A 26597-nucleotide genomic window follows, 5' to 3' on the forward strand; every position below is an offset into this window, starting at 1 on the left:
GGGTCACTGCAACCTCCGCCTCCCGCGTTCAAGTGATTCTCGTGCCTCGGCCTCCCAAGTAGCTGGGACTACAGGCGCCCGCCACCACTCCTGGCTCATTTTTTGTATTTTTAGGAAAGAAGAGGTTTCACCATGTTGGCCAGGATGGTCTCGAACTCCAGACCTCGTGATCCACCCACCTCAGCCTCCCAAAGTGCTGGGATTGCAGATGTAAGCCACTGCGCCTGGCCTAGATTCTTAATATTATTTTTTCAGGTCTTTTTTTTAATGGGCTCCAGGAAACCAGAAATCATTATTTTTTAAATTTACTTTTTATATTTCTCTCTCTCTCTGTCTCTCTCTCTGTCTCGCGCTATATATATATATAAAAAAATATATATATATATATTTTTTTCCCACACCATAGTCAATTTGAATAACTGAATGAATTTCTCTGGTTTCTACTAGTGAAGTTCTCTAGTAGTAATAGGCTGATAAAATCTGTAATATAGTTTTATTATAGCATCCAGTTTTTATTTGAATTGGAATTTTTTTCATTTAAAAGTATATTCCATTTTCAGTTTAAAACTGTTTTAAGGCATTACAAATATTTACCTCAACATAAGGAGATTATTCAACATATGACCCATATAAATTCAGGTGTCTTCCTTTCTATCCTGAACATAGTATTTTTATAGAGGAACCAGTAAAATGCCAGCATTTTTACTTTAATTTTTAAATATATGCTTTTATTCAGTAGCTTCCACATATAAGCTAATTTAAGTGGGAAATGTTGGTTGGATTAAACAAAAAATCCTTTCTCTTTCCAGATTGCAGCAATTCTCCGGAAAAGGAAATTAGACTATTATTTACACAAACTACTCCCTGAGATCCTACAATCTGCTTCATTTCTAACTGCTAATGGGGCCTTGTATATGGCTTTCTTTTGCATTTTAAGGTTGGTACTCATAATCACCATAGATATTAATATAGGTTCTGTTATTGAAATGGAAACAAGTATGTATTTACATAAATGTTATGTGGGTTACTATCCCTGCTCCCCTTTTTTTAATCTGTGAAGTGACATTTATGTCAATGAAAGCTTGTAAAACTAGGAACTATGAGCCTGTTGACCTCAAGATGTAATATAAACTTCAAATTATTGGTGTAATTATATAGCAAAAATACTTTAAGATGTTATACATATTCTGAGGCCTGTTATATTTACCAAGTTGTTGAATAGGATTTCTTAGCTTTTCAATTTCATAGATCAGGAATTCAAGGCAACTGTCTATGACATAGGTTAGGGCCACATGCAGAACAGACTTCTAAAGGACTATAACATACACGTTTTTATTTATAAAACAGTAAGTTAACTCCTGGTATATTCTGTTGTTGGAACTTTTGATCCTGATTCAGTCTTACATATATTACCTGTGCTGCATCTTTATACACTATAGAGATACAGATAGAATTCAGTCTTTTGAGTGCTTCTACTTATTTGATATATTTATTAGCTCTTCTTTTTTTTCCTGTTGATTGCTGAAAACTCACTTTTTTCTTTCTTTTTTTTTTAATAGCTTCCTGTTAGTGTTGCACAAAGTAATTGTGCAGGTATATTTTAACTGCAATTAAACATATAATTTCCAAATGTCTTTTACAGATTTTTCCCTCAGATCATTATCAGATCATTAATATTTATAAACTTTTAGATTATGCAGAAAATAATTGATAAGGCTTTTATACTATTGAACAAATCATGCCTTTAAATTGACATGAAAATCTATGTAAGGAACTCTCTTTATCATGTGCTGTCTAGAAAGTTTCTATGACGACTGTGCGCGGTGGCTCACACCTGTAATCCCAGCACTTTGGGAGGTCGAGGCAGGTGGATCATGAGGTCAGCAGATCGAGACCATTCTGGCTAACACAGTGAAACCCCGTCTCTACTAAAAATACAAAAAATTATCTGGGCATGGTGACGGGTGCCTGTAGTCCCAGCTACTTGGGAGGCTGAGGCAGGAGAATTGCTTGAACCCGTGAGGCTGAGGTTGCAGTGAGCCAAGATCGCACCACACACTACAGCCTGGGCAACAGAGAGAGACTCCGTCTCAAAAAAAAAAAAAAAAAGAAAGTCTCTATAATTAGATTTTTAAAAAAATTGCAGTTAAGTATACCTTGCTATTGCAGCATCTTTCTTTATGTTCTATGAACCTGTTTGGTTAAGTTGTAGAAGCATGTATCCTGAAGATACTAGGAGACCGTAAGAACTCATGAGGTGGTTGAGAGTCAGGGTGGAATTGAAAATGCCACTTACGTTTTGTTCCTAATTGGGTAGATGAGATGCTGTTACTTGAGGTAGGGAACTCAGAAGTTTGAGAAATTTGAGAAATACAGTGAGATCTGCTTTGGACATGTTGCTTTTTCTGAGCCTATGGGACATCTATGTTGACATGTCCAATAGACATTTGAAATTTGAACTTAGAATATATTTAAGGTAACATCCATGTTCTCCCTATAACTGATTCGCTAAGTCAATTTTTCTTATGATTTTACATTCAATAACTAAGTCCTTTATGGATTTTATATTGGAGGGAAAACCACTCAGTCTTCACAGGTGGAAGGTTTCTGATGTCCATATCAAAAAATACCCAAGTTATATGTCCTCAATAGCTTTTCTAATCTTTTTAAATCTGAGCCTCAATTTAAGAAATTATTTCAGGTTAGGTACAGTGGCTCCCACCTGTTGTGTCAACAATTTGGGAGGCCAAGATGGGAGGATTGCTTGAGGCTGGCAGTTCGAGGCCAGCCTGGGCAACATGGTAAGACTCTGCCTCTTAAAACAAACAAAAAAATTAACCAGGTGCCGTAGTGTGCCTGTAGTCCCAGCTAACTCGGGAGGCTGAGGCAGGAGGATCCCTTGAACCCAGGAATTTCGGGCTACGGTGAACCATGATTGCAGCACTGCATGCCAGCCTGGGTGACAGGGCAAGACCTTGTCTCTAAAAAAAGAAAAATCTTGATTCTTATATATATCTATATATAATTTTCATAATGTATAATTTAGCAATTTACCAACTTTGTTCAGATAATTTCTTGTAATTTTTACTTGCTACTTCTCCCTTTCTTAGGAACATGTTGTTTTGAAAGGAAAAAAAAACTTCCTCATGTCTCCAAATATTTTTGTTTTTCTCTTAAAAAACCCGCAGTGGCTCACGCCTATAATCCCAGCACTTTGGAAGGCTGAGGCCGAGGCGGGTGGATCATGAGGTCAGGAGTTCAAGACCAGCCTGACCAATATGGTGAAACCCTGTCTCTACTAAAAATAAAAAAAATTAGCTGGGCGTGGTGACATGTGCCTGTAATCCCAGCTGCTCAGGAGGCTGAGGCAGGAGAATTGCTTGAGCCTGGGAGGTGGAGGTTGCAGCGAGCCGAGATTGTGCCATTGCACTCCAGCCTGGGTGACAGAGTGAGACTCCATCTCAAAAAAAAAAAAAGACAAAACCCAGGCAGGCCAGGCGTGGTGGCTCACACCTGTAATCCCAGCACTTTGGGAGGCTGAGGTGGGCAGATCACGAGGTCAGGAGTTTGAGACCAGCCTGGTCAATTTGGTGAAACCCCATCTCTACTAAAAATACAAAAAATTAGCTAGGTGTGGTGGCAGGTGCCTGTAATCTCAGCTACATGGGAGGCTGAGGCAGGAGAATCACTTGAACCCAGGAAGCAGAGGTTCCAGTGAGCCAAGACCGTGCCACTGCACTCCAGCCTGGGCAACAGAGCACGACTCCATCTCAAAAAAAAAAAAAAAAAAAATCAAAACCAAAAACAAAACTCAGGCAGCTACTGGTCATTTGTAATTTGTAATTTATGAGGCACTATGAGGATTCCTACTTTCAAGGAATATATTCTAGTAAATGAAAAATGACATACATAAAACTAAAATATATAAAATGCTTTAGTAAATGCTGTAAGAAAAAGTTATCAAGGGTTGTGGAAGCAAAGAAAGGAAAACATTTATTGAATATCTACCATGTGTTGAAAAAATAGTCATAATAATAGTAATAACAGCTAACACTTTCTAAGTGCTTGTTATGTGTCCTGCATGGTGCTGGGAAATGTCTCATATAGTTCTCTTAATGGCTCTATGAGATAGGTAATATTATTCTCATTTGGTAAATAAAGGAAACTGAGAAGCCAGAGGGTCTGCATAGCCAGCAGATTTGGATCCAGGGAATGCCTGAATGATTGTGACCGGCTGTTATCGAAAGGAGTGTTACCCATTATTTGTTACTGTAGCAGCCTTAATGAGAGTTGGTGAGAGACTTAACTAAGGCAGGGGCAGTAGGTTGGAGAGGAATTTGAAAGATAAATTGCATCTGTAATAATTTAAGGGAATAATTTAATATGTGGGGTAAGGGAAACAGAAAGTGAAGGATGACGTGTGTCAAACATAAGTGGATAGGTTGTTGTTGATATTAACCTAGGAAAATAGAGGAGAGAGAACAAGTTCATGGGGATAGGAGAGAGATAAGAAGTTTGATTTTGAATATGTTTATTTTGAGGTACTGTGCTACATTTAAATAGAGGATGGATAGAGAAGGGAAACTTCTATTCATAATAACTGAAGTAACCAACTAGGAATTTCATACAAAAATTCCAAATTTGAATTTCAGGAAGATACTTGGAAAATTCTACTCATGGACTCCTGGCTTTGGTGCCGCTTTGCCAGCATCTTATGTGGCCATTCTCATTGAAAGAAAAAGCAGGTAAAATTTTATATATTTATTTAACAGAACTGATTACCTGTCCCCCACCCCAACCAGATTTTTTTTTTTTTTAAATTATCACTTACAGGGATGAGAAATATTTCTAGATATATTTTTTCAGTTCTGCAGATATTTGATTGAAAATTACTTTTATATTAATATTTATATGTATTAATTTTCTTTTTATTGTCTATAAAAATATAAAAATGGACATTATAGAGCAGTAATAGCCTCTGTTTACTAAAAGATTAGAGAGTTCTATGATGTGACCTAACTAAAATATGGCTATGCAAATTCTAGGCCAGGTGGCCCATTCCTGTAATCCCAGCACCTTGGGAGACTGAGGCGGGTGGATGGCTTGAGCCTTGGAATTTGAGACCAGCCTGGCCAGCATTGCAAAACCCTGTCTCTACAAAAAAAACTACAAAGAAAATTAGCTGGACGTGATGATGTACTCATGTAGTCCCTGCTACTGGGGAAGCCGAAGTGGGAGGATCACACGAGTCCCCAAAGGTCAAGGCTTCAGTGAGCCGTGATCATGCCACCGCACTTCAGTCTGGGCAACAGAGTGAGACTCCTGTCTCAAAAAGCAAGCAAATAAACAAACATTATAATCAAAGGTCTTTTCCATAGCCATAATAGCATTTCACACTTAAGAAAATTAACAATAGTTTTTTATTATCATCTAGATCTGTACTTCGCTTACTTTGCTTCAGGCTCATTGAGTGATCTCAAATCAATTATTATTATTATTATTTATTGATTTATTTTTCCGTGCTGGAGTCTTGCTCTGTTGCACAGGCTGGAGTGCAGTGGTGCGACCTCAGTCCACTGCAACCTCCGCCTCCCAGGTTCAAGCAATTCTCCTCTCTCAGCCTCCCGAGTAGCTGGAATTACAGGCACATGCCACCATGCCTGGCTAGTTTTTGTGTTTTTTTTTTAGTAGAGATAAGGTTTCACTGTGTTGACTAGGCTGGTCTCAAACTCTTGACCTTGTGATCCACCCTCCTTGGCCTTCCAAAGTGCTGGAATTACAGGCGTTGGCCACTGTGCCTGGCCCAATTATTATTTTTAAGACATCTTGTGTTTTAAAAAAAATTTTTATTATCAGCCTGAAATTTTCCATGTGAATAACTATGATTTCTATAAAATGTTGCAAACTTTCATAAACTGTTCAGTCAGGTAAACAGTTAAAATTTAAAGGTTTTGCCATAAGAAAATACTTGCCATCTCATGAATAATTGTTTTTATTGCTGAGGAATTTATCCACTGTTGTCCCAGATAAATCAAAAAAGGATCATGTATCGAAACCACTTATGAAGATGCTTATTGTAGTCATTGGCCCTCTGGTAAGAATGTAATTCTCATCAGATAACCAAATATTAAACTACTGAAAGCCACTCTTTTTCTTTTTTTTTTTGAGACAGAGTCTCACTCTGTTACACAGGCTGGGGTGCAGTGGCGTGATCTCAGCTCACCACGGTCTCCACCTCCCCGGTTCAAGTGATTCTCCTGCCTGAGCCTCCCGAGTAGCTGGGATTACAGGCACCCGCCACCATGCCCAGCTTATTTTGTATTTTTAGTAGAGATGGGGTTTCACCATGTTGGCCAGGCTGGTCTCAAACTCCTGGCTTCAAGTGATCCACCCACCTCGGCCTCCCAAAGTGCTGGGATTACAGGCATGAGCCACTGCACTGGGCCATGAAGCCCCTGTTGCTAGGCCAGAGTGCAGTGGTGCGATCTCAGCTCACTGCACCTACTCCGTGGTTAAGCAATTCTCCTGCTTCAGCCTCCCGAGTAGGTGGGACTTCAGGCATGTGCCACCATGCCCAGCTAATTTTTGTATTTTTAGTAGAGACGGTGTTTCACTTGTTGGCCAGTATGGTCTTGATCTCCTGACCTCGTGATCCGCCCACCTCGGCCTCCCAAAGTGCTGGGATTACAGGCGTGAGCCACCGCACCTGGCCCATGAAGCCACTCTTAATATATTTTTGTAAGTGTCATAGTATCTAAATTTTTGTGGTTCTCTGTTGGATTATATCAGTGACTATAATACTTATCCTTTTGGATTATTAGAATGACTAAAATCAAAGGATTGGTGGATGTTGTAACCTCAGCAAAATCAAGTCAGTAATTCCAGAAGCGTAGGTTACTCCACCTGAAAAGAGAGTACAGCATGATTGCTGAAGCATGGATTTTGGAGCTGTGCTATCTGGCTTAGGAGCCCAGCTCTGCCACTTACTGTGTGATATTCATTACTTGCAAAATGAAAATAGTGATAATCTATTTGTAGGATTGTTACTTTATTTTATTTTTTTGAGACGAGTTTCATTCTGTGGCCCAGGCTGGAGTGCAATGGTGCAATCTCAGCTCACTGCAACCTCTACCTCCCAAGTTCAAGCGATTCTCCTGCCTCAGCCTCCCAAGTAGCTGGGATTACAGGTGCCTGCCACCACGCCTGGCTAATTTTTGTATTTTTAGTAAAAATGGGATTTCACCATGCTGGCCAGGCTGGTCTTGAACTCTCAGACTCAAGAGATCTGCCTGCTTTGGCCTTCCAAAGTGCTGGGATTACAGACGTGAGCCACTGCGCCCAGGCTTATTTTATGTTTTTTGAGACAGAGTCTTACTCCGTCACCCAGGCTGAGTATAGTGGCTTGATCTTGGCTTACTGCAATCTCTGCTTCCTGGGTTCAAACAATTTTCCTGCCTCATCCTCCCAAGTGGCTGGAACCACAGGCATGAACCACCACACCTGGCTAATTTTTGTATTTTTAGTAGAGATGGGGTTTTGCCATGTTGGCCAGGCTGGTCTCGAACTCCCGACCTCAGGTAATCCACCTGCCTTGGCCTCCCAAAATTTTGGGATTACAGGCATGAGCCACAGTGCCTGGCCTGTAGGGTTGTTTAGATAATTAAGTGAATTAATATATGTAAAAATGCTTAGAACAGTGCCTGACATATAGTAAGAGTTATATATGTGTTAAGTATTATTTTTGTTTTTTTTGCCTGTAGGTAATGAGAGAGTTATTCTGGTGATGGTAACTTCCTTATCAATAAAAACTGTGTATATTGGTCTTGAAAAGATATTTTTGAAATATATCAGTTACATTAAAGATTCTCTAAATCAGCATAGCTATTATTTACTCATATTTAGCACTCAAATAATAAGATAGTATTTTTGCTGTTATGTACCTACTTTTCAATACAAACTGTTGAACACCTTTGTAATAATCAACTAGAGTCAATGGTTATTAACATTTTGCCATTTTACTTTATTTGTATGTGAATATATGTGAATATGTATTTTTTTCTATGTGTGTGAGCCATATGGAAACATGTTATAGACATCATGCCACTTTACTCCTGAGTACTTCAGCATGCATCTCTTAAAATAAGGATATTTTTCTACAGAATTACAATACTGTTATCACACACAAGACAATTAGCAACTAGTTTTTCATACCATCCAGTTCGTATTGTCCTGAAATGGCTTTTAATAGTATTTTTTTGAGCCAGAATCTAGTCAAGGTTGATGTGTGTGGATATATTTCTTTCTTTTCCTTTTTCTGAAAGTACTTTTTTCTTGAGATAGGGTCTTGCTTTGTCACCCAGGCTAGAATGCAGTGATGTGAGATGGAGTCCAGTGGCATGATCTTCACTCACTGCAACCTCCACTTCTCTGCCTCAGCCTCCAGGTAGCTGGAGCTACAGGTGCATGCCACCACACCCAGCCAATTTTTGTATTTCTAGTATTGATGGGGTTTCACCATGCTGACCAGGCTGGTCTTGAACTCCTGACCTCAGGTGATCCACCCACCTTGGCCTCCCAAAGTTCTGGGATTACAGGAGTGAGCCACTGTGCTTGGCCATGTTTTCTTTTAAAAGTTGTATAGTTTTAGTTCTTACATTTAAGTCTTTCATCCATTTTGAATTAATTTTTGTATATAATGTGAAGTAGAGAGTATTAAGTTTTAAATTTCATTTTCCACATTTGTTGCTATGACATATAAATATAATAGTTTTTTTGTGTTTTATCTTGACTTCTGTGACCTTGCTGAATTTATTAGTTTTAAGAGTTTTTGGTACATTCCTTGAGATTTTCTATATAGACAATTATGTTGTCTGTAAATAGGGATGGTTTTCTTTGTTTGCCAATCCGTATGTCCTTTATTCTGCTTGTATCTGGTATTTGCTCTTAGGGGGAGGTGTTAACTTTTTCATCATTAAGTGTGTTGTTAGCTGTGGGGTGGTTTTTCAGATGCTCTTTGTTAGGGTTAGGATGTTTACATCATTTCTAGTTTGCTGTGAACCTTTTCATGAATGGATGTAATATTTTGTTGTATGTCTTTTCTGCATCTATTGATAAGATCATGTGATATTTTTTCTTTTTTTTTTTTTTTTTTGAGACAGAGTCTCACTCTGTCGCCTAGGCTGGAGTGCAGTGGCATGATCTCGGCTTACTGCAACCTCTGCCTCGTGGGTTCAAGTGATTCTCCTGCCTCAGCCTTCCAATTAGGTGGGACTACAGGTGCGCGCCACCTTGCCTGGTTGATTTTTGTATTTTTAGTGGAGACGGGGCTTCACCATATTGGCCAGGCTGGTCTCGAACTCCTGTACTCGTGATCTACCCTCCTCGTCCTCCCAATGTGCTGAGATTGTAGGTGTGAGCCACTAGGCCTGGCTGATCTTTCTTCTTTCGCTTATTTGTAGTTTTTTTTTTTTTTTATATCAACAAGGACAAGGTCATTGATAGTGTTGTCTGCAGCTGGGTTTCTCAACTTTGGCACTATTGACATGTTTTGGGCCAGATAATACTTTACTGGGAGGGCTGTCTTGTGCAGTGTACCTATACATGCCATTAGCACTGCCTTCCCCTCCCCCATCAAGTTGAGATAACCAAAAATTCCTCCAGGCAGTGCTACATTTCCCCATGGGGCAAATGTCTCGTTGTTGAGAATTACTGATCTATACCTTTACTAATTTGCTTAGTCTGGTTTTATCATTTGCTGAGAGAAAAGTGTAAAATCTCCAACCGTGATTCTGGAATTGCCTATTACAGTTTGCATAGTGTATATCTTTCTTTCCAATTAATTTCAAACATCAGTGTCTTTATATTTCAAGTTTTTTTTTTTTTTTAAAAGAAGATAACATATAGTGGGGTCTTATTTTTTAAAATCTATTCTGCTAGTGTTACCCTTTAAATTAGAGTTTTTTAGTTCATTAACATTTGAGGCATTTATTATTTATTTGTAAGGCTAGGTTGAGCATGCCATTTTATTTGTTTTCTGCTTTTCATTTGTCTGTTCCTTCTTACTTCCCTTGCATTATTTGATTTTGTTTTTTTTTTTGTTTTTAGAATTCCACTTTAATTTTTTTTTTTTGTTTTTGGTATTTCAGTGCTTGCTCTGTGGACTGTAATATACATCTTTGAAGTTTCTTACTGTTACTATTTTACTACCTCTCAAAATGTGGCAGTCTGTCTAGGTCCACCTTAGGACTGCCTACTATTGGATTTGTTTTTTGTTTGTTGGTTTGTTTTTTCTCTTTCTTTAAACACTAACATTAGTTCAAATACAGTAAAACCAAAGTAAAAGAGTGTTACTGATATTAAGAGCAATAACTTCTTAGGGCATAAAGAAAGGTTTCCTGGATGTGAGGTGATAACATGGATTTGGGTTCCTAGTTTATTTTCTATTTTCACTTTTGATAAGTGAGGGTTTTTTTTTTTTAATCTTTCTGTTTTTATTTCCTGTAAATGAGCTTTTGCACTAGTGTTTCATTCTTAGACACTGGTTGTTCAAAGACAATTTTTAGGTATTACAGATTATGACCTATTCTAAATATTAGCTGAAGTGTTTTTATTGTTTTAAAGTCTTAAGAAATTTAAGTCTAGCTTTGTTTAACTTCTTTATAACTGTTATCACATGGTTGCTGAAAAAAAATTGATCCTTCCCTTGATCTGATTGTTACATTATTGAATTCTTTGCATATGTGTTGATTTAGTTCTTTTGTTTATTAGGTGATGCAGTTAACAATACTGGGAAATAGCTCTGTAGTTCTTTCTGTTGAGAGTTGTGTATGTCTATGCATATCAATCACAATTCCTGGTTGAGTTTAATTAAAAACTTTAATTTTTGTTTTTTAGTGTTGTTCACAAGCTTGGTGACTTTAAGAAAAATATCAGGTTTTGTATTTTTTTTTCCCCTTTGGAGTTAAACTTTAAAACAGAGAAAAGCAGGTTTTTTTTTGCTTTATCTCTTGACAAGTTGCCTTATAGTGTGTCTTGTTTTAAGTAAATGTGTCTGTGCGTTATTTGGAATTTGTGAGTTACTTTAGTAGCTTAATTTGCTCTGAAACAGTATTCTTTACTTACCACAAATTTATGTAAGATTTCATTAAATATCAAGATCCATTAAAAGCTTATAAGTAATTTGCAAGGATTGAAGTTGTGCATATTTTTAAATTATGACATCTAGTCCAAAAATCAAGCATATTAGTATTGTAGTTCTTGTTTGGTAAGGAAAAAGAATTTATAATTATGCCTTTAATTCACAGAGAAAATCAATGGTATGCTGGTGGAAATAGCCAGCAGGCAGCTGGAAATGTGAGTCTAGGTTCAAGGGAAAGAAGGTAGTTAGAGAAAAATGGGAAGTTTTCCTCTAGTAGGTGGTCGTTGAAATTGTGGAAGTAGATTCATGTGTGAAAGCCCAGTATGAGAGGAGGTCTAAGATTGAACGTTTAGAAGCATTTAAGGAGCTGGTTGTCAGCTGAAATGTATACAGTTCAGTCTTTAAATTTAATGTCAGCAATGCACTAGAAAAGGTAGAAGAAACATATTGTGATGACTAGCAGTTTCTTTTTACAAAATAGCAAATACTGGTAGTCCTAAGTTTTAAATCTCTAAAGCTTTACTAATGCAATCTTTACTCTGAGATTTTGCACTCAGTTGTATAATCAGTTTTTCAAAAAGTATTTAATGAGGTGAGAACATACAATATGCACTTACATCTCTTTCTGTCTGGATATAAATATAAATACATAGATAAAGATGTGTCTCTCTGTAAATATCTTCATCTGTATTGGTTTAAGTTTCTTTCTTCTTCTTTTTTCCTTCTCTCTAATCCATCCATCAATTACCCCCTCCCTTTCTAGTAGTGTTAAGCTTGCTTTGCTTGCTGGTTTGTGACACCTAGTAAGAGGGCAGCTTACTTAAATCTTAATCGCATCATTGTGGGGTTCTGAGAAAGCTTTGAAGTTGTTTCCAGGGTTGCTTAAAAAATTTGTGCCGCAAAGGACTCTGATCATAGAAACCCAGTAGGAAGCATTGGTAACATCTAGTTTATCTGTAGGAGGGCTGTTAAGAACTAGTCTTCTTTTTCTTTTTCTAGGAAGTGCTTTGTTTGTGGTTTAGAAAGAAGTTGTTCTGATGGATTTTGTTTTGTAGAATTGCTGTGGAATTTGCTTTGATATTTAGTATTAGCTAAGAATTGCAGTGTGCTCAAACATGAACATGGATTAAGGTATCAACAATTACATATTTATTGCAAGCATACTCATTTGTTAAATTATTAAATTGCACTGTAGTACTTATGAAACTCCAAACCGGGTATGACCAGAATGAATGATCTATATTATATACAAATAAAAGAATACCCATAAATTTGGTCTGTAAGTTCTTGGTATCTTCAGGTTTCATTGGCATGTTAACTTCACCAGAAGATTAAACACTTTGTTGCCTTCTGTAAAGTTTACTCCTTATGTACTGTGTAAGATAGAACATGATCATAGACTCTTGCTCTAGATTAGAATTTTGTTCTATTAATTCCTATGCTTTAAGGAAGTATTTTTATACCTTCTAAAACATTCTGACAGTTAAAAACCCATTATACCTTGAAAGATCTTCCGAGATGATTAAATAGCATTTCTTAATAAGCCATTACAATGCTTAGGAATTTTCACTTTTTAAAATTTCTAATATCTCCTTATTTATAGAACATATAATTATTTTTATATGTATATTTCATATGCATATACAGGATATATACATATTTAGAATTTAGAAGTTGCATTGTTCCTACTGTATTTCCCAGTGGCCTGTTGTGAAGTGTGATATGTAGTATCATTCAAAACTTTGAGGTTAGCTAAATAATACATACACCAAAGTTTCTGGAAAAAAACCCATTATTGATTATGCATCTAATTAGAAATGATAATGCTGTTAGATGATAATAATGCTTAGAATTTCAGCAGGATGTATGAATACTTTTTAATCTACTAAGGTGTTACAGAACATTTATTTATTTTATTTAATGTTTTCCTATAAGAATGATGATACTCTGACTACACAGTTTCTGTAGCAGTGGTTTTTTTTTTAAGACAGTTTCACCAGTCATCTAGGCTAGAGTATAGTGGTACAATCATAGCTCACTGCAGCCTTGATCTCTTGGGCTCAGGTGATCCTCCTGCCTCAGTCTCCTGAGTAGCTGGGACCACAGGCATGTGCCACCATGACCAGGTCAGTCTTATTTTTGGTGGAGACGAGATCTCACTGTATTGCCCAGGCTATCTCAAACTCATGGGCTTAAGTGATCCTCCTAACTTGGCTTCACAAAGTGCTGGGATTACAGGTGTGAGGCACTGCGCCTGGCTGCAATGGTTCTTAATACTTTTTTTGATAACACCCCTGGAGGTACACACCCATTTAAATTTTGTATGCTGCAACTTTGAGAGATTCCACCCCTTCTCCAACCAAAATAAATAGATAAATAAAAGAAGGAAACAATGAGAAAAGCTTATGTGGTGTAAAGGAATATTGGACTGCTTATTTGCTGAGCTTTCCCAGCCTTCTAATGTAGTGACTCTCAGTAGAATGGGAGTATAGGATATGGGTATCAGAATCTCCTGTGAAATTTTAACAAGTTACTTATTGTGCTTCTTGGCCACAGCTTCTCCCTTTTAGACCTATGCCATCATCTCTTCTAACGGGCACCTCCCCCTCTCCATCACTGTGTTAGCCATGTTTTAATAGGTAACTTGGTTTCCAGAGAGGATTTAGTCACCAGTAAGGGAGTGGCCTATTTGTCTTCAGAATTAGGCTAAATATAGTCAAGTGTAAAACAATAAAATGGCATTTAACTAACTTCTCAGTTTTTCGTAGTGCTTAACGTAACTGAAGAAGTGATAAATTATTGTTCTGATATCATACAGTTATAAAGTTGACATTGGAACAGAAGATGAAGACATTGCATGAAAGAAATCCTATCAAAGAGTGTGGCCCTATAATCCAACATACCATACCCTTCAGAGATAATATTCTCTCCGGGTGTGAATTCAGCAGAAGCTATTAAGGAGGTGATTTAGGGAAAGATAAATTGAAATTTTGAGAACAGAATAGGACTTAATCTAATAGCAATACATTCTCTGCTTTTACATAATAGTAACAGTATGTGAAGGCTTTAGTCTTCCTCAAAGAATAGAAGCCTGTTAGGATGCCGTGTTAAACAAGCAAGTGAATTACAGAACTTAAAGATAATTTAGGGCCAGGTGCATTGGCTCATGCCTGTTATTCCAGCACTTTGGGAGGCCGAGGTGGGCAGATCACTTGAGCTCAGGATTTCGAGACCAACCTGGCCAACATGGCAAAACCTTGCTCTACCCAAAATACAAAAAATTAGCTGGGTGTGGTGGTGTGTGCCTGTGGTGCCAGCTACTTGGGAGGCTGGGGTGGGAGGATCCCTTGAGCCTGGGAAGTGGAAGTTTCAGTGAGCCAAGATTGCACCACTGCACTCCAGCCTGGGCGACAGAGCAAGATTGTCTCAAAAACAAACAACAACGAGAAAGATAATTTAGTAGTGCAAAGATATTCTGTAGAAGTAATGCATTGGACAGAGTCAGATGAAACTGCAGTCAGATGAACTGACTATGAATTCCAGCTTGTCTTTTTGTTACTTTTACCTTTTTAAGGAAACCACTTCACTTCTCTGATTCTTGGTCTTCAGTAGAGTAAGGATAATGGTGTCTGCCTTTCACTTCATGGTACTATTGGGTGGGTAAAATTTGATCTCATAATATCGATTATACCTTGTAGATTGGTAAGTTTTATGCAACTTTAAGGTCTGATCACTTCTTTGCTAATAAATTGGTATCATTAATTGGCCCTCCCTTGTTCTAGTGGTTATCTTTGGTGATTATATGTCTATAATATACTTTTTTTTTGTAAGGATGTGTTGTTAGGAATACCTTGTTGACTGTGTCTAGTAATTCCATAATCATTTGTTTAGTGCCTCGTATGCCTTAGGTGTGAGGTATTGATGCAGGATTTTTCTTGTCCACTTTGTGAACTGGAGACCTCCATGACTGGTGATGTCCCCCTGCCCTGCACCCAGGCCTTACTTGGCCCCAGGCCTTCCACTGGAGGCAGGCCCTCTACTTGGCCTGCCTGTGTTATGGCTTGTACCCACGTTTGGCAGTTCCCAGGCTCTTGTCCCATGTCCAAGAAGAATTAGGATACACTGACAATTTGAAGGATGAGGAGGGCAGAGAAGAGTTTTATTTAGCGGTGGAACAGCTCAGCGGAGAGGGGACGCAGGGATGGTTCCCGACCCCTGCAGTTTGGTGTTTTTTTTCCTCTCAGTGTGCCTGTGTCTGGGGCTTTTATGGCCTCAGAATAGGGAAGTGCTTGCTGATTGGTTTGTGAGTATGCAAAAAAGTTTAAAACGAAGACTCTGCTCAAAGGTGGGCACCACAGTGTAGAAAACCAATTAGGAAAGGGTAGGTATATATAAAATAGGTGGAGGGTGGGGATTAATTGGAGAAAAGTGTGCCAAACAGGAAGGCAAGTTCTTAATCTGGTCTGTGGATTTGACTTGTAACTTGGCTTTCAGGCTTTAAACTTTCTTCGGCTTGGAGGTGGGATTTCACCAGGGACCCACCCCTATCTGCCTAGGCATTTGACTGTCTCCTGCTGCTGTCAATTTCCCCTTCTGAAGAGGTACATCTAATTGCCATTAGGTTAAGGATGATGTCCAGTCTTAACTGCTTTCTGCTGACAGGGGGTGCTGTTTTGGGAAAATGGCAGTCAGATCTCTCTTAGACACCTAAGAGTCCCCAGTAAAAGGGAGCCATCATTCGAGACTCCGGTTGCGTAACTGTTTGGAGTTTGATGGCCTGAAGGTGAGAAGAGACAAAACAGGTTATTAGAAGATATGTATCAAAACAAAACATGGGGGTAAGAACAGCTCAAAAACTGAGGCTGCTAACATGCCCAGATAACTGGTGGCTATAGTTATGCCTGCTAAGACTTGGGTGCTGGGGCTTGGTTGGGTTAGCTCCTTTGGTCTTATTTTCAAAAAAAAAAAAGCAAAAAAAAAAACAAAAAACCCCAAACCTTCAGGTTATGGGCACCCTGTTCTCACCACCTGGCAGGATTTGCAGGATAATTGCCCAGAATTAGAATATTGATCCAGATTTTTACATTACTCATCCCTTTTCTTTCTTAGCTGCATCCAGAGATCACTGGTTGGTTCTCAGGAATAAGCAGAGTTAGTCTAAAATGCAGGCAAAACTTAAAAACAACTAATGAGATGAGAATTTAATGACAACTGTATGATAAGTTTTGGAACTGTTTTCTGTGTTTCCAGTCCTCATTTTGTGACAAACAAGTCATGATAGGACCGAGTTGTTTGCAAAATAAACTTTAGTCTTATACTTGGCTTAATCATTTGCATAAAGTGCACCAAGAATAATTATTTTCACATAGGCCTTTAAAATTGGCTCTGTGTGGAACTCTATTCCATATGGAATCTCAGATAAGACTGTCTTTTTTTTTTTGATGGAGTTTTGCTCTTGTTGGCCAGGCTCAAGTGCAATGGCGTGATCTCGGCTCACTGCAACCTCTGCTTCCTGGGTTCGAGCGATTCTCCTGCCTCAGCCGGGATTATAGGCATGCGCCACCACGCCTGGCTAATTTTTTGTATTTTTAGTAGAGACAGGGTTTTTTCATGTTGGTCAGGCTGGTCTCAAACTCCCGATTCCAGGTGATCCGCCCTCCTGGGCCTCCCAAAGTGTTGGGATTACAGGCGTGAGCCACCGCACTTGGCTCGGATAAGACTTTTTAAATAGCTGAGCCCAGCCATGGGTTTATGTCCTCAAATACCTGTGAATTTGGTAAATTCCTCTCTTCTTGAGGTGTCAAGATAACTTGGGGCTCCTGGACCTGATAGAAAGTCACATTCTTAATCACCACAAGTTAGGAACCCTGTACAGGAACTGTGTAGACAGGGTATGAGGCCAGTACTCCCAATGGGCTTTTATTGGCTCTGCAAGTCAAGCTTAATTCCTTAAAGGGAAGCACACCCTTCCAGTCAAAGCCTTGGTAAAACAACCAGTCTCTCTAGTTGTGTCCTGTTGCAAAAGAAAATGGATTCTTATTGCAGTGATGCAAATAACTGTATTGCCCTATGCTAAGAATACTCACAAAGTTTCCAAATTCTGGAGAAACCAAGCAGAAAGAAACAAATATTTTCCAAACTTTGTTCATAGTATACCTTACTCAATTGTTGAAAACTGTAGATAGCTTAAAAGAAAAATTTCCATGACTCTGAAAAATAAAACAAGGATCAGCAATGTTTTAAGCAAAAAGTTAAAACGATTATTTAAGTTTTCTATTAGTTCAGTCCATTCAATTAACTCTTGGCCTGCTTGATATTCATGAACATTTCAGCTCTTCATGAGTCCGGAATGATTTTCCTTTATTCCAATGTCACAATCTCCAAAGATATCAGAAACTTGCATTTAAGAGCACCTGTCAAAGTCCTGTAGCTGATTATAAACCATTTTTGGAAGAGGATCAAGACAACTGTCTGTGAATGACAAAATGTCCAGGGTGGTTCCAGTCAGACACACAATTGATAAAGAGATTTGTTTATTTCTGTGGTTTACAATAACAACGTAATAACCTTAATTATGATTGAGCACCAGCATGATGCCATAAGTGGAAAATTTCACATTTAAGTACTGAGCACAAACTTTATTTCGGGCACAAAATTATTAAAAATGTTGTATAAAATTACATTAAGTTGTATGTATTTAGGTTGGTGCAAAAGTAATTGCAGTTTTTGCCAAGTATAAGGTGTATATGAAACATAAATGAATTTTGGACTTGGGTCTCGTCCCCAAATTATTTCATTATGTATATGCAAATACTACAAAATACAAAAAAATCAAAAATTGGGAATACTTCTAGTCTCAAGCATTTTGGATAAGGGATACTCAGCTTTAGCTCATTTCACCTTGAAATGCATTTATCAGCGGGGTGTGGTAGCTCATGCCTGTAATCCCAGCAATCTGGGGGGCGAGGGCAGGAGGATTGCTTAAATCCAGAAACTCGAACCAGCTTGGACAATATAGAGAGACTGGGTCTCTACAGAAAATCAAAAAATTAGTGGGCATGGTGGTGTGCGCCTGTAGTTTCAGCTGTTTGGGAAACTGAGGCAGTAAGATCACTTGAGCCCAGGAGTTTGAGACTGCGGTGAGCTGTGATTGTACTACTGCACTCCAGCCTGGGTGACAGAGTGAGATCCTATTCAAAAACAAACAAACAAACAAAAACGAAAAAGAAAAAAAATTGTCAGGCTCTGTCACAGAAAGTAAAGAAATATTTTTATTTTGGAATTTGTAATATATATATATTTTCTTCATATGTAACCAGCTTTTGGTAAAAATAGGTATCCTTTTGGTAAAAATGAGAAGCACTTAACTTTTCTTTCTTTAGTGTATGTGGGACTCTTGGATGTTAATGTTACCCTAATTTTTCTTGGTATAGCTTATTTAAAATAAGCAATATTAGAGTATTTTTGATTTAGAATTTGGTAGGAACTAACAAGAATGATGAGAACTAGTAAGAACACTTTCAATCCATATGTAAAAATCATAGAACAAAGGACGTTAAAAAACATTATAGATATTCTGACAAGTGATTTTTGTTATTATTTTCTTTTCCTAACTTTTAAGTTCAGGAGTACATGTGTAGAATGTGCAGGTTTCTGCCATGTTGGTTTGCTGCATAGATCATCCTATCACCTTTACCAGTGATTTTTAAAAATTCTTTTTGTAAGGGCAATTGGGTTCTCTTGTTCTGCTGAAATGCATTAGGATCTGCTGAGGAGGGATTGTTAGGAGTGTATGGTACTGGGTGTGTGGCACTGTGGGTCCTATATCCCCTTCCCCTTTCAACCAGAGTAGGTACAATGTTATATTTTATATATTGGTGATAATGTAAATTTTTTCTTTAATAATTTTTATGTTAAAAAAGTAGGTTTAATAAGTAGATAACTAGTCCCTCAAATGTTCCCTAATTTTAATGACAAATTTACAGAGTCCCAGAGTACCTAACTTTACTTTAGCACTGTTTAGTTAAATCATACTGCCTGCATATGGCTTTAGGAATATTAAAAATCTTACTAAACCATTTAAAATAATGAACATTCAGCACTGTGTATGAATCGGGCATCAAGAAGATTTCATTGACAATATCAATATGAAGATTTGGCATATTTAAATGAAAGTGGTTTGACATTGGTACTTTTTATATATATTTCATTTTCTTTGAGTATTGAAAATGTTCATAACAGAAGCTAAAATAAGTTTTTGTAATTTTCAGAGGTCGAACTCTGCCCTTGAATTCTTAAAATCTATTGAAGACATTTTCTAGAGAATAGAATGCGCTTCATTCATTTCTCATGTGCAGTATAAGCCAAGTAGACTGATTAAGGGCAGAAAAAAGTTCTTATGTTTGACTTTCTACCTGAATTTTTATTAAATAAGTTTGGTAAATATGCAATTTTTGTGTAAAGTGTTTATAGAACTTTTGTTTGTCCTTTGGCATTAGAAAGTTCCCTTAGTGCCTGACTTTTCATTTAAAACGAAATTAAAACCAATGCGATTTAGTATGATTTGTAATATTATTTAATGAAACAAACAATTATATTGTGTGTGAAACAGATGGAAGGCTTGTTTTATTTATTTATTTTTTGATATATTTTTATTTGGTCAGAATTGTTCTTTTTGGCAAGATGAATTAGAATTATTTATAAAAAATTTAGATTTAGCTAGCATAGATGAGTAAGAAATTATACCACTCTTGCCAATAACAAATAACAATGGGGAAATCGTAATTTTAAATATTTAATTAATGACTGCTAAGAATATTTAATGACCACAAAACAAGTGATTTTATGGAATTTTTTTAGATGCAGCTAAATTTAGGTCACAGAAAAATTAGTTCAGCATAATTTACCCGTTTTTCTAAGATACCAGTACGATTCTCAATTTCTGAGAATTATTTTTATAGACTTCCAATAAATGATAAAGTGATTATTAAGTGAAATTGAAGTTTAATATCTTCCTTTTAAAATTATTTGCAGGAGAGGGCTGCTCACAATTTATATGGCCAACTTGGTAAGTATTTTGTTTTAACCTTTGATGTCTTCCATAAGCTGTATCTTTTTAAAATCATGTTATCTTAAAAAAAGTAAAAGAGGAAAGCCACTTGTATCTGAGAATAATCTTCTCTGTGTTAATGGATAGACTTAAATGTTCAAAAAAGCCTTGATACCATCTGGTTTGTTCCTGTCATATAGGATTGAATTTCACGTATTTTAGAAGGAAATCACTGTCTTGTGCTCCTCATTGCCTTTTTCTTTCTTAAAGTTTACATCTTCATCTTTGATAGGCTATAATTCTATATGTATATATCTATCTCTTTATATCTGTTTATATATATAATTTCATATTCTGCCTCTGTTGTGATTTCTTATGGGAAAAACGATATAAGGATGGGTTTTTATGATACGTGTTCTTCTTGGACAATAAAACAACGTTGGTACTATCTCCAAACACTCGGTTCATTTAATAATATAATTAGCTAGGCTTCCAAATTTTTAAGTTTACAGAAATGAAGTTAATGTTATGTTGTTTGATATTCTTTAAAGTAAATATATAATCAAGGTTATATAATTTTTATTGCCAAGTTAATATTTTAAAAACATTTACATTAAAATCTTTTCAGGTTGTTTAATAGACTTGATAGGCAACATTAAAAAATTTAACTAGGAAAGATTAATAATTATTTATTTACCTAAAGTTTAGTTCTTGAATTCTGTAACAAGGGAGTATTTCAGAGGTACATTTAGCAATTCTTTTTAGTTATAAAATATATACTTTTAGCTCTGTACTTTTGTGTTTCTGTGCTAGATGCTGGTAAACAAGAGATAGCTTTTGCATTCATGGAGTTTTACTCTCTAGTGGGAGAAGTCACAGCAGAAATAATAATATATGAAAAGGACTGAAAGATGATTTATAGGTTCCTGTGGAAATCATATAGCACCAAACTATTCTGGGTATGTGGGGTTGGGTCAGAGAAAAGTGGGTATAAACTCCTTTTGAGTCATAGACCTCTCTGAGAATCTGATGACATATATGGACATTCTGTACAGAAAACTGCTCATGTAAGGAACGATACCCAAATTTTCATTTCAGGGTGTTCATGGACCACCAATTAAGAAAGCCTAGGGTATGCCGTCAAGTAAATTTATTTTGAAATACTCCAGAAAATTAGGAGTTCTAAGCTCTTTTAATTGTAACGAAATGGAAATTTCAGGACAGCAGGAGAGCAGGATTTCTTTTTGGCATTATTCTCCTTGAAAAAATTCTTACTAGAATGTAAGCTCTTGAACTTCTAAATAGAGTCTGTCATGTAGTGAGATTTGATAAATATCTGTTTTAATAACAATCTTGCTGGGTGTAGAATTCTAGATTGACAATGATTTAAAGATAATCCTTTATCTTTGTTCTCTATAGATACTTTTCGTAGTCTGTTGTCAATCTGGTTTTACTTTTTAGGTAATCTCTCTTTTTTTTCTCAATTTTTTTTTTAAAAATTTACTTTTGAAGAATTTATTTTTGGCATATTGGGTTTACTATGATATGGATTTATTTTTATTTAGTTTGATCAGAACTCAGCTTTTGTAGTCCGAGAATTAATGGTTAGTTCTGGAATTAAATTCTTATCCATCCCCTCTCTGAATCTTGCTTCTTCCCATTCTCTATATTCTATTGTTTTGGAACTCCTTTGAGATGCATGTTAAACATTCTTATGTGCCTCTTCATGTTTTCTTAATCACTCTTTAACATTTTCCTAATTTTTCATCTCTTTATGCTGAATTCTGGTTATCTTTTCAGGTTTGTTTTCAAGTTAGCTTATCTATTTACTTGTTTCCATTTATTTTATTTTATTTATTTTATTTTTTTTGGTCTCATTTTGTTGCCCAGGCTGGAGTACAGTGATGTGATCACGGCTCAAACTCCTGGGCTCAAGCAATCCTCCCACCTCAGCCTCCCAAGTAGCTGGGACCACAGGCATATACCACAATGTCCAGCTATTTTTTTTTTACATTTTATTTTTGTAGAGATGGGATCTCTCTATGTTGCCTATGCTGGTCTCAGACTCTTGGGCTCAAGTGATCCTTTTGCCTTGGCCTCCCAAAGTACTGTGATTATAGGCAAGAGCCACTGTGCCCAGCCAATTTGCTTGTTGTTTTTATTTATTATTATTATTATTTTTTGAGATGGGGTCTCGCTCTTTCACCCGGGCTGGAGTGCAGTGGTGTGATATCAAGTCACTGCAACCACTGCGTCCTGGGTTCAAGTGATTCTCCTGCCTCAGCTTCCTGAGTAGCTGGGATTACAGGTGTGCACAATCAAGCCTGGCTAATTTTTTTTGTATTTTTAGTAGAGATGGGGTTTCACCATGTTGTTCAGGCTGGTCTTGAACTCTTGACTTCGTGATCTGCCTGCCTCAGCCTCCCAAAGTGCTGTTATTATAGGTGTGAGCCGCAGCACCTGGCCAATTTACTTGTTTTTCTTGCTGAACCTGTCCAGTAAAAATTCAGTTTGAGTGATGATATTTTACTTTTAAAAAGATGATAAACACCAGACTTAACATAAAAATCTAGATTTTATGTTAATTAAATGTTAAATAATTATCTAACATACCTCCACAAAACTTTTTTTCCATCATATATTGGTTATAAACTCCATTTCTTCATATGATTTTATATTATAATTTTCTTTTGAAAAAATTACTAAGACAATACTGATTTTATACAAGGAATTTCCCAGACTCTGGGTTTTTAATTGGTCATGAAACTTTGATTGGTTTGGTGTCACCAGCTTCGGTTAGAGACTACTTGGAATATTTGAATATCAAAGTAAACTTTATTCCTCAAAAGCCAAGTTATATGGCTAGACTTCCTTTTCAGTTCCTATATAATACTTTTCTGAAACCCTCATGCTACAGGTTCTTATTATTTGTCTCTCATTTTCTTCTTACAGCCTAGGCCCAATTCTGTGTTTGATATATTTCTCATTTTGTGTATAATTTCTTAGTAATTTAGAGGTCTTGGAATCAGTTCTGTGCTATTACTGGCAGACCCTGGATCTGGAGCTCCATTACTTCTTCTCCCCTTTTTTCTTTCAATAATACTTCCTTCAATTCCCTCCACCTAGTCTTTCCTCTGGCTCATTAGTAATTACAGTATAGGCTGGGTGTGGTGGTATGGGCCTGTAGTCCTGGCTACTTGAGAGGCTGAGGTGGGAGGATTGCTTGAGGGCAGTAGCCCAAGATCAACCTGGGTAACATAATGCGACCCCGTCTCTTTTTGCAGTGAAATCTGACTTGATTCATTTTGTGTCTTTCTGAGCACTCAATGAATCTGCAACCAGAACCTCAGGTGACTTTTAGTTGCTCCCAGATAAGTTTTAGTTTTGTCTTCCATTATTAATGTCCTTAAAACCGAACCCCATTTGTATAGGGAGAGGCCTAAGGCCAAAATTCTTGTACCATAGGATTTTGAAAGATAGTATAATCTATAGTCAGTGATGACATTTTTTTCAGCACTTCTCACCAGTGACTCCTCAAGTGAATGGGTTAAATGGATATTACTTATATATTCTTGTTTCTCCTCCTATAATAGATATTTACACCTTGGATACCATTTAGCATGTTGTTCCCAGGGGTGTTCAATGTGTTTCCATCAGTTAGCCTTCCTCCACAGCAAAAGCATTTTACTTTATCACTTTTACCTAAAGCATAATATTCAGGCCTGTACACTGCTGCTTGTTAACTGAGTACATCCACATCCCCAAAGTAATGATCCGTGCTTCATAATCTGCTGTGGATGGATTTCTTCAGAGGATTTGTTGAATTGGGGAAATTCCTATCAGAACTCACAACATCAGATTCACTTCAAATGTTAACATTCTGGCCCAAAACAAAGAAGCAATTAAGAAAGTGTTGCCTATGTTCTTCTGCCACCAGCCAGCACTATAAGCTTCCCAATTTTTCAGTTTTCTACCACAATAAAAGCACTGCACTTGGTCATCAATACTTGTGTAGTAGAGTTCAGCACTAACTCTCTTGGGGTTAAGTGGGCATAGTTTGGCTGGTTCTGAAATGACTATAATCGAGCTTCCTCACTATAGATGGTGTGTTTCTTGGGTATATGGTATCTGATACATCTGAAGCCTGTCCAGTTATCAGAAGATAATCTGCGTGAATCTCAGATGGCCTGCCTAAGGCAAATTGATTACTGTTTCCCAGTTTTCAACTTTGTACTGACCATTTTGGATACTAGGATTTGCAGGTTGTGTGGCACTATTTTAAAAATAAATGCCATTGGTAATCTGCAGTTTGGGACAGTTTCTTGTGTCTTCCAACTACTGAGTCTCCATACTGCCTTCTATCTACTGCTGCATGACAACGAAAGCACCACATGGTATCTCCTTCACCACTATAAAGAAAACCTACCTGTGCCAGTGTTGATGCTGAAACAGGACTACTGCTTGGAAAACCAGCCAAAGTTTTTAATCCGCTAAACTCTTCTACAAATTCTTCATCCTTATTTATGTCTGCAGGTACATAGTTTTAGATGCTTCAAAACTGTTAAAAGCCATCTTCTCTTGAAAATGGGACTTGTTCACCCTTTCTTAGGTGTCAGAGAGTTCAGAAAGGCAGTCTTGGAGGGCGTGAGCTACCCACCCTCCCACCCAGCCATACCTTCCTTCAACAGTCCTGGGAACCCAGTCATGGAGCCCCTGCTGGGGGGGTGCTGCTTTCCTGCCTTCCCCAGCAGCCTATAATATCATTTTATACAGAGAAAATAAAAAAAGATATTTCAGTCTTTCTTCTTGCATTATTGATCACATATGTTTTAATAATTATTCATATTTGGAATAGTTAAAACCATGTTACTTAATACACAGATTTATCACCTTTTTTTGAATACTGATATAGGTAGTGCTTCTCAAACATAGGCATTCTGAAAAATTTTCTGTAGTACAGTTTCCCATTGGGAAAAAAACCTACAAAGTTATGTTGCATTTATAATAATTATAATTGTATTCACTTCATTTACTTGACAGGAGATAACCTGGATTTTGACTAGACTTTGATAAGAATCAGATCTTCTGCTTACTACTTTGCATATCTGATGATTGGTAGAACTTTTAACAATCTACCTTTTAGCTTTGTGCATTTCAAATTTATTTCTTTTTCATTACCCACATATTTTCAGGGCTTGGCACCCTAGGACGTGTCTATATATCATTATGGCCTCTGGTTCTTCACCTTTGTGTCATGACGGGGTAAGTTGGCACAGTAGACAATAGACTATTCCTGGAAGCCACTCTTTTTTTTTTTTTTTCTTTTTTCGAGACAGGATCTGGCTCTGTCACCCAGGCTGGAGTGCAGTGGCATGATCTTGGCTCACTGCAACCTCTGCCTCCTGGGTTCAAGCAATTCTCCTGCCTCAGCACCCAGAATAGCTGGGATTACAGGCGCACACTGCCATGCCTGGCTAATTTTTGTATTTCCAGTAGAGTTAGGGTTTCACCATGTTGGCCAGGCTGGTCTCGAATTCCTGGCCTCAAGTGATCTGCCAGCCTTGGCCTCCCAAAGTGCTGGGATTACAGGCGTGAACCACCGTGCCTGGCTGCCACTCTTTAATGAGCCACTAGGAATCAATGTTCTATACCTAAAAGCAACTGGAAAGTAAATTAATGAATATATCATGCAATCCAAGCTCAATATATCTTGCTAAACTCAACTCTACTAGTAAGCTGGATCCCAAAACCTAGTGCTGCTCACCACAAGGTGAAGTTTGACAGAGAAATCAGAATGTAAAATGATAGGGATCTTAACTATCTATGGTTAAAATACCTTACTTTGGCAAATGTTACCAAAATGTGACTATGTGAACAGATTTTGTAGGGCTCTTTTCGAGGCTTGGAAGAAGCCTGTGGTTATGAGGGGTCTTTATGTTTCTCTGGCTTCCTCCTACCACCACTGTCTCCTTCCTCATTCTCCACTTCAGCCACACTGCCCTCTCTGGTGTTCAGTGAGCATGACAAGCATGCTTTCTCTTCAGGACTTTGATATTTGCTGTTCGCTCTGTTTTGAGTTCTTACCGCCAGATATCTGCATGGCTTGCTGTTTCATTTCACTGAGACTGCTGAAGTGTCACTGCTGTGAGGCCTTCCATACCTATCTCACATGAAGTAACAGTCACTCTTCATGTCACTTATAACCCTGCAGTCCCAAACCTCTTTATCTTTTTTTTTTTTCATGGACTTTATCAACATCTAACATATATCTTTTTTGCTTATTATTTTATTGTCTGTCTTTCCACCTTGGAATTTAAACTTCATGAATGTAGAGTTTTTGTGTGTTTTATACCTCCTGTGTCATGCCTAGAACAGTGCCTAAAATGTACTTTGTGCCATAATTTGTTAAAT

The 26597-nt window shown here is 37.4% G+C and overlaps 2 protein-coding genes and 1 pseudogene across 10 annotated transcripts in view; 1 reads left to right on the top strand and 2 right to left on the bottom strand.

The window, feature by feature from the left end:
- ME3 (malic enzyme 3) overlaps nt 1-26597 on the bottom strand; it is a 1085505-nt gene that overhangs the window by 594517 nt on the left and 464391 nt on the right. The window lies entirely within an intron of this gene.
- Nucleotides 1-26597, top strand: part of TMEM135 (transmembrane protein 135) — a 356382-nt gene that overhangs the window by 106801 nt on the left and 222984 nt on the right. For 4 of the 9 annotated variants that reach the window (XM_050755860.1, XM_050755855.1, XM_050755856.1 and 1 more), the window contains 3 exons: nt 810-937; nt 4653-4745; nt 20171-20204. In XM_050755860.1, the coding sequence (XP_050611817.1) occupies nt 915-937; nt 4653-4745; nt 20171-20204 (150 nt within the window). In that variant the 5' untranslated portion in view covers nt 810-914. Of the gene's footprint in view, nt 1-809; nt 938-4652; nt 4746-20170; nt 20205-25378; nt 25449-26597 lie in introns of all 9 variants that reach the window. The other 5 variants (XM_050755857.1, XM_050755859.1, XM_050755863.1 and 2 more) reach the window with 4 other exon arrangements.
- On the bottom strand, nt 23306-24758 carry LOC126934905 (E3 ubiquitin-protein ligase XIAP-like; annotated as a pseudogene).

The sequence above is a fragment of the Macaca thibetana genome, chromosome 14, assembly GCF_024542745.1.
Source record: "Macaca thibetana thibetana isolate TM-01 chromosome 14, ASM2454274v1, whole genome shotgun sequence".
Taxonomy (NCBI): domain Eukaryota; kingdom Metazoa; phylum Chordata; class Mammalia; order Primates; family Cercopithecidae; genus Macaca; species Macaca thibetana.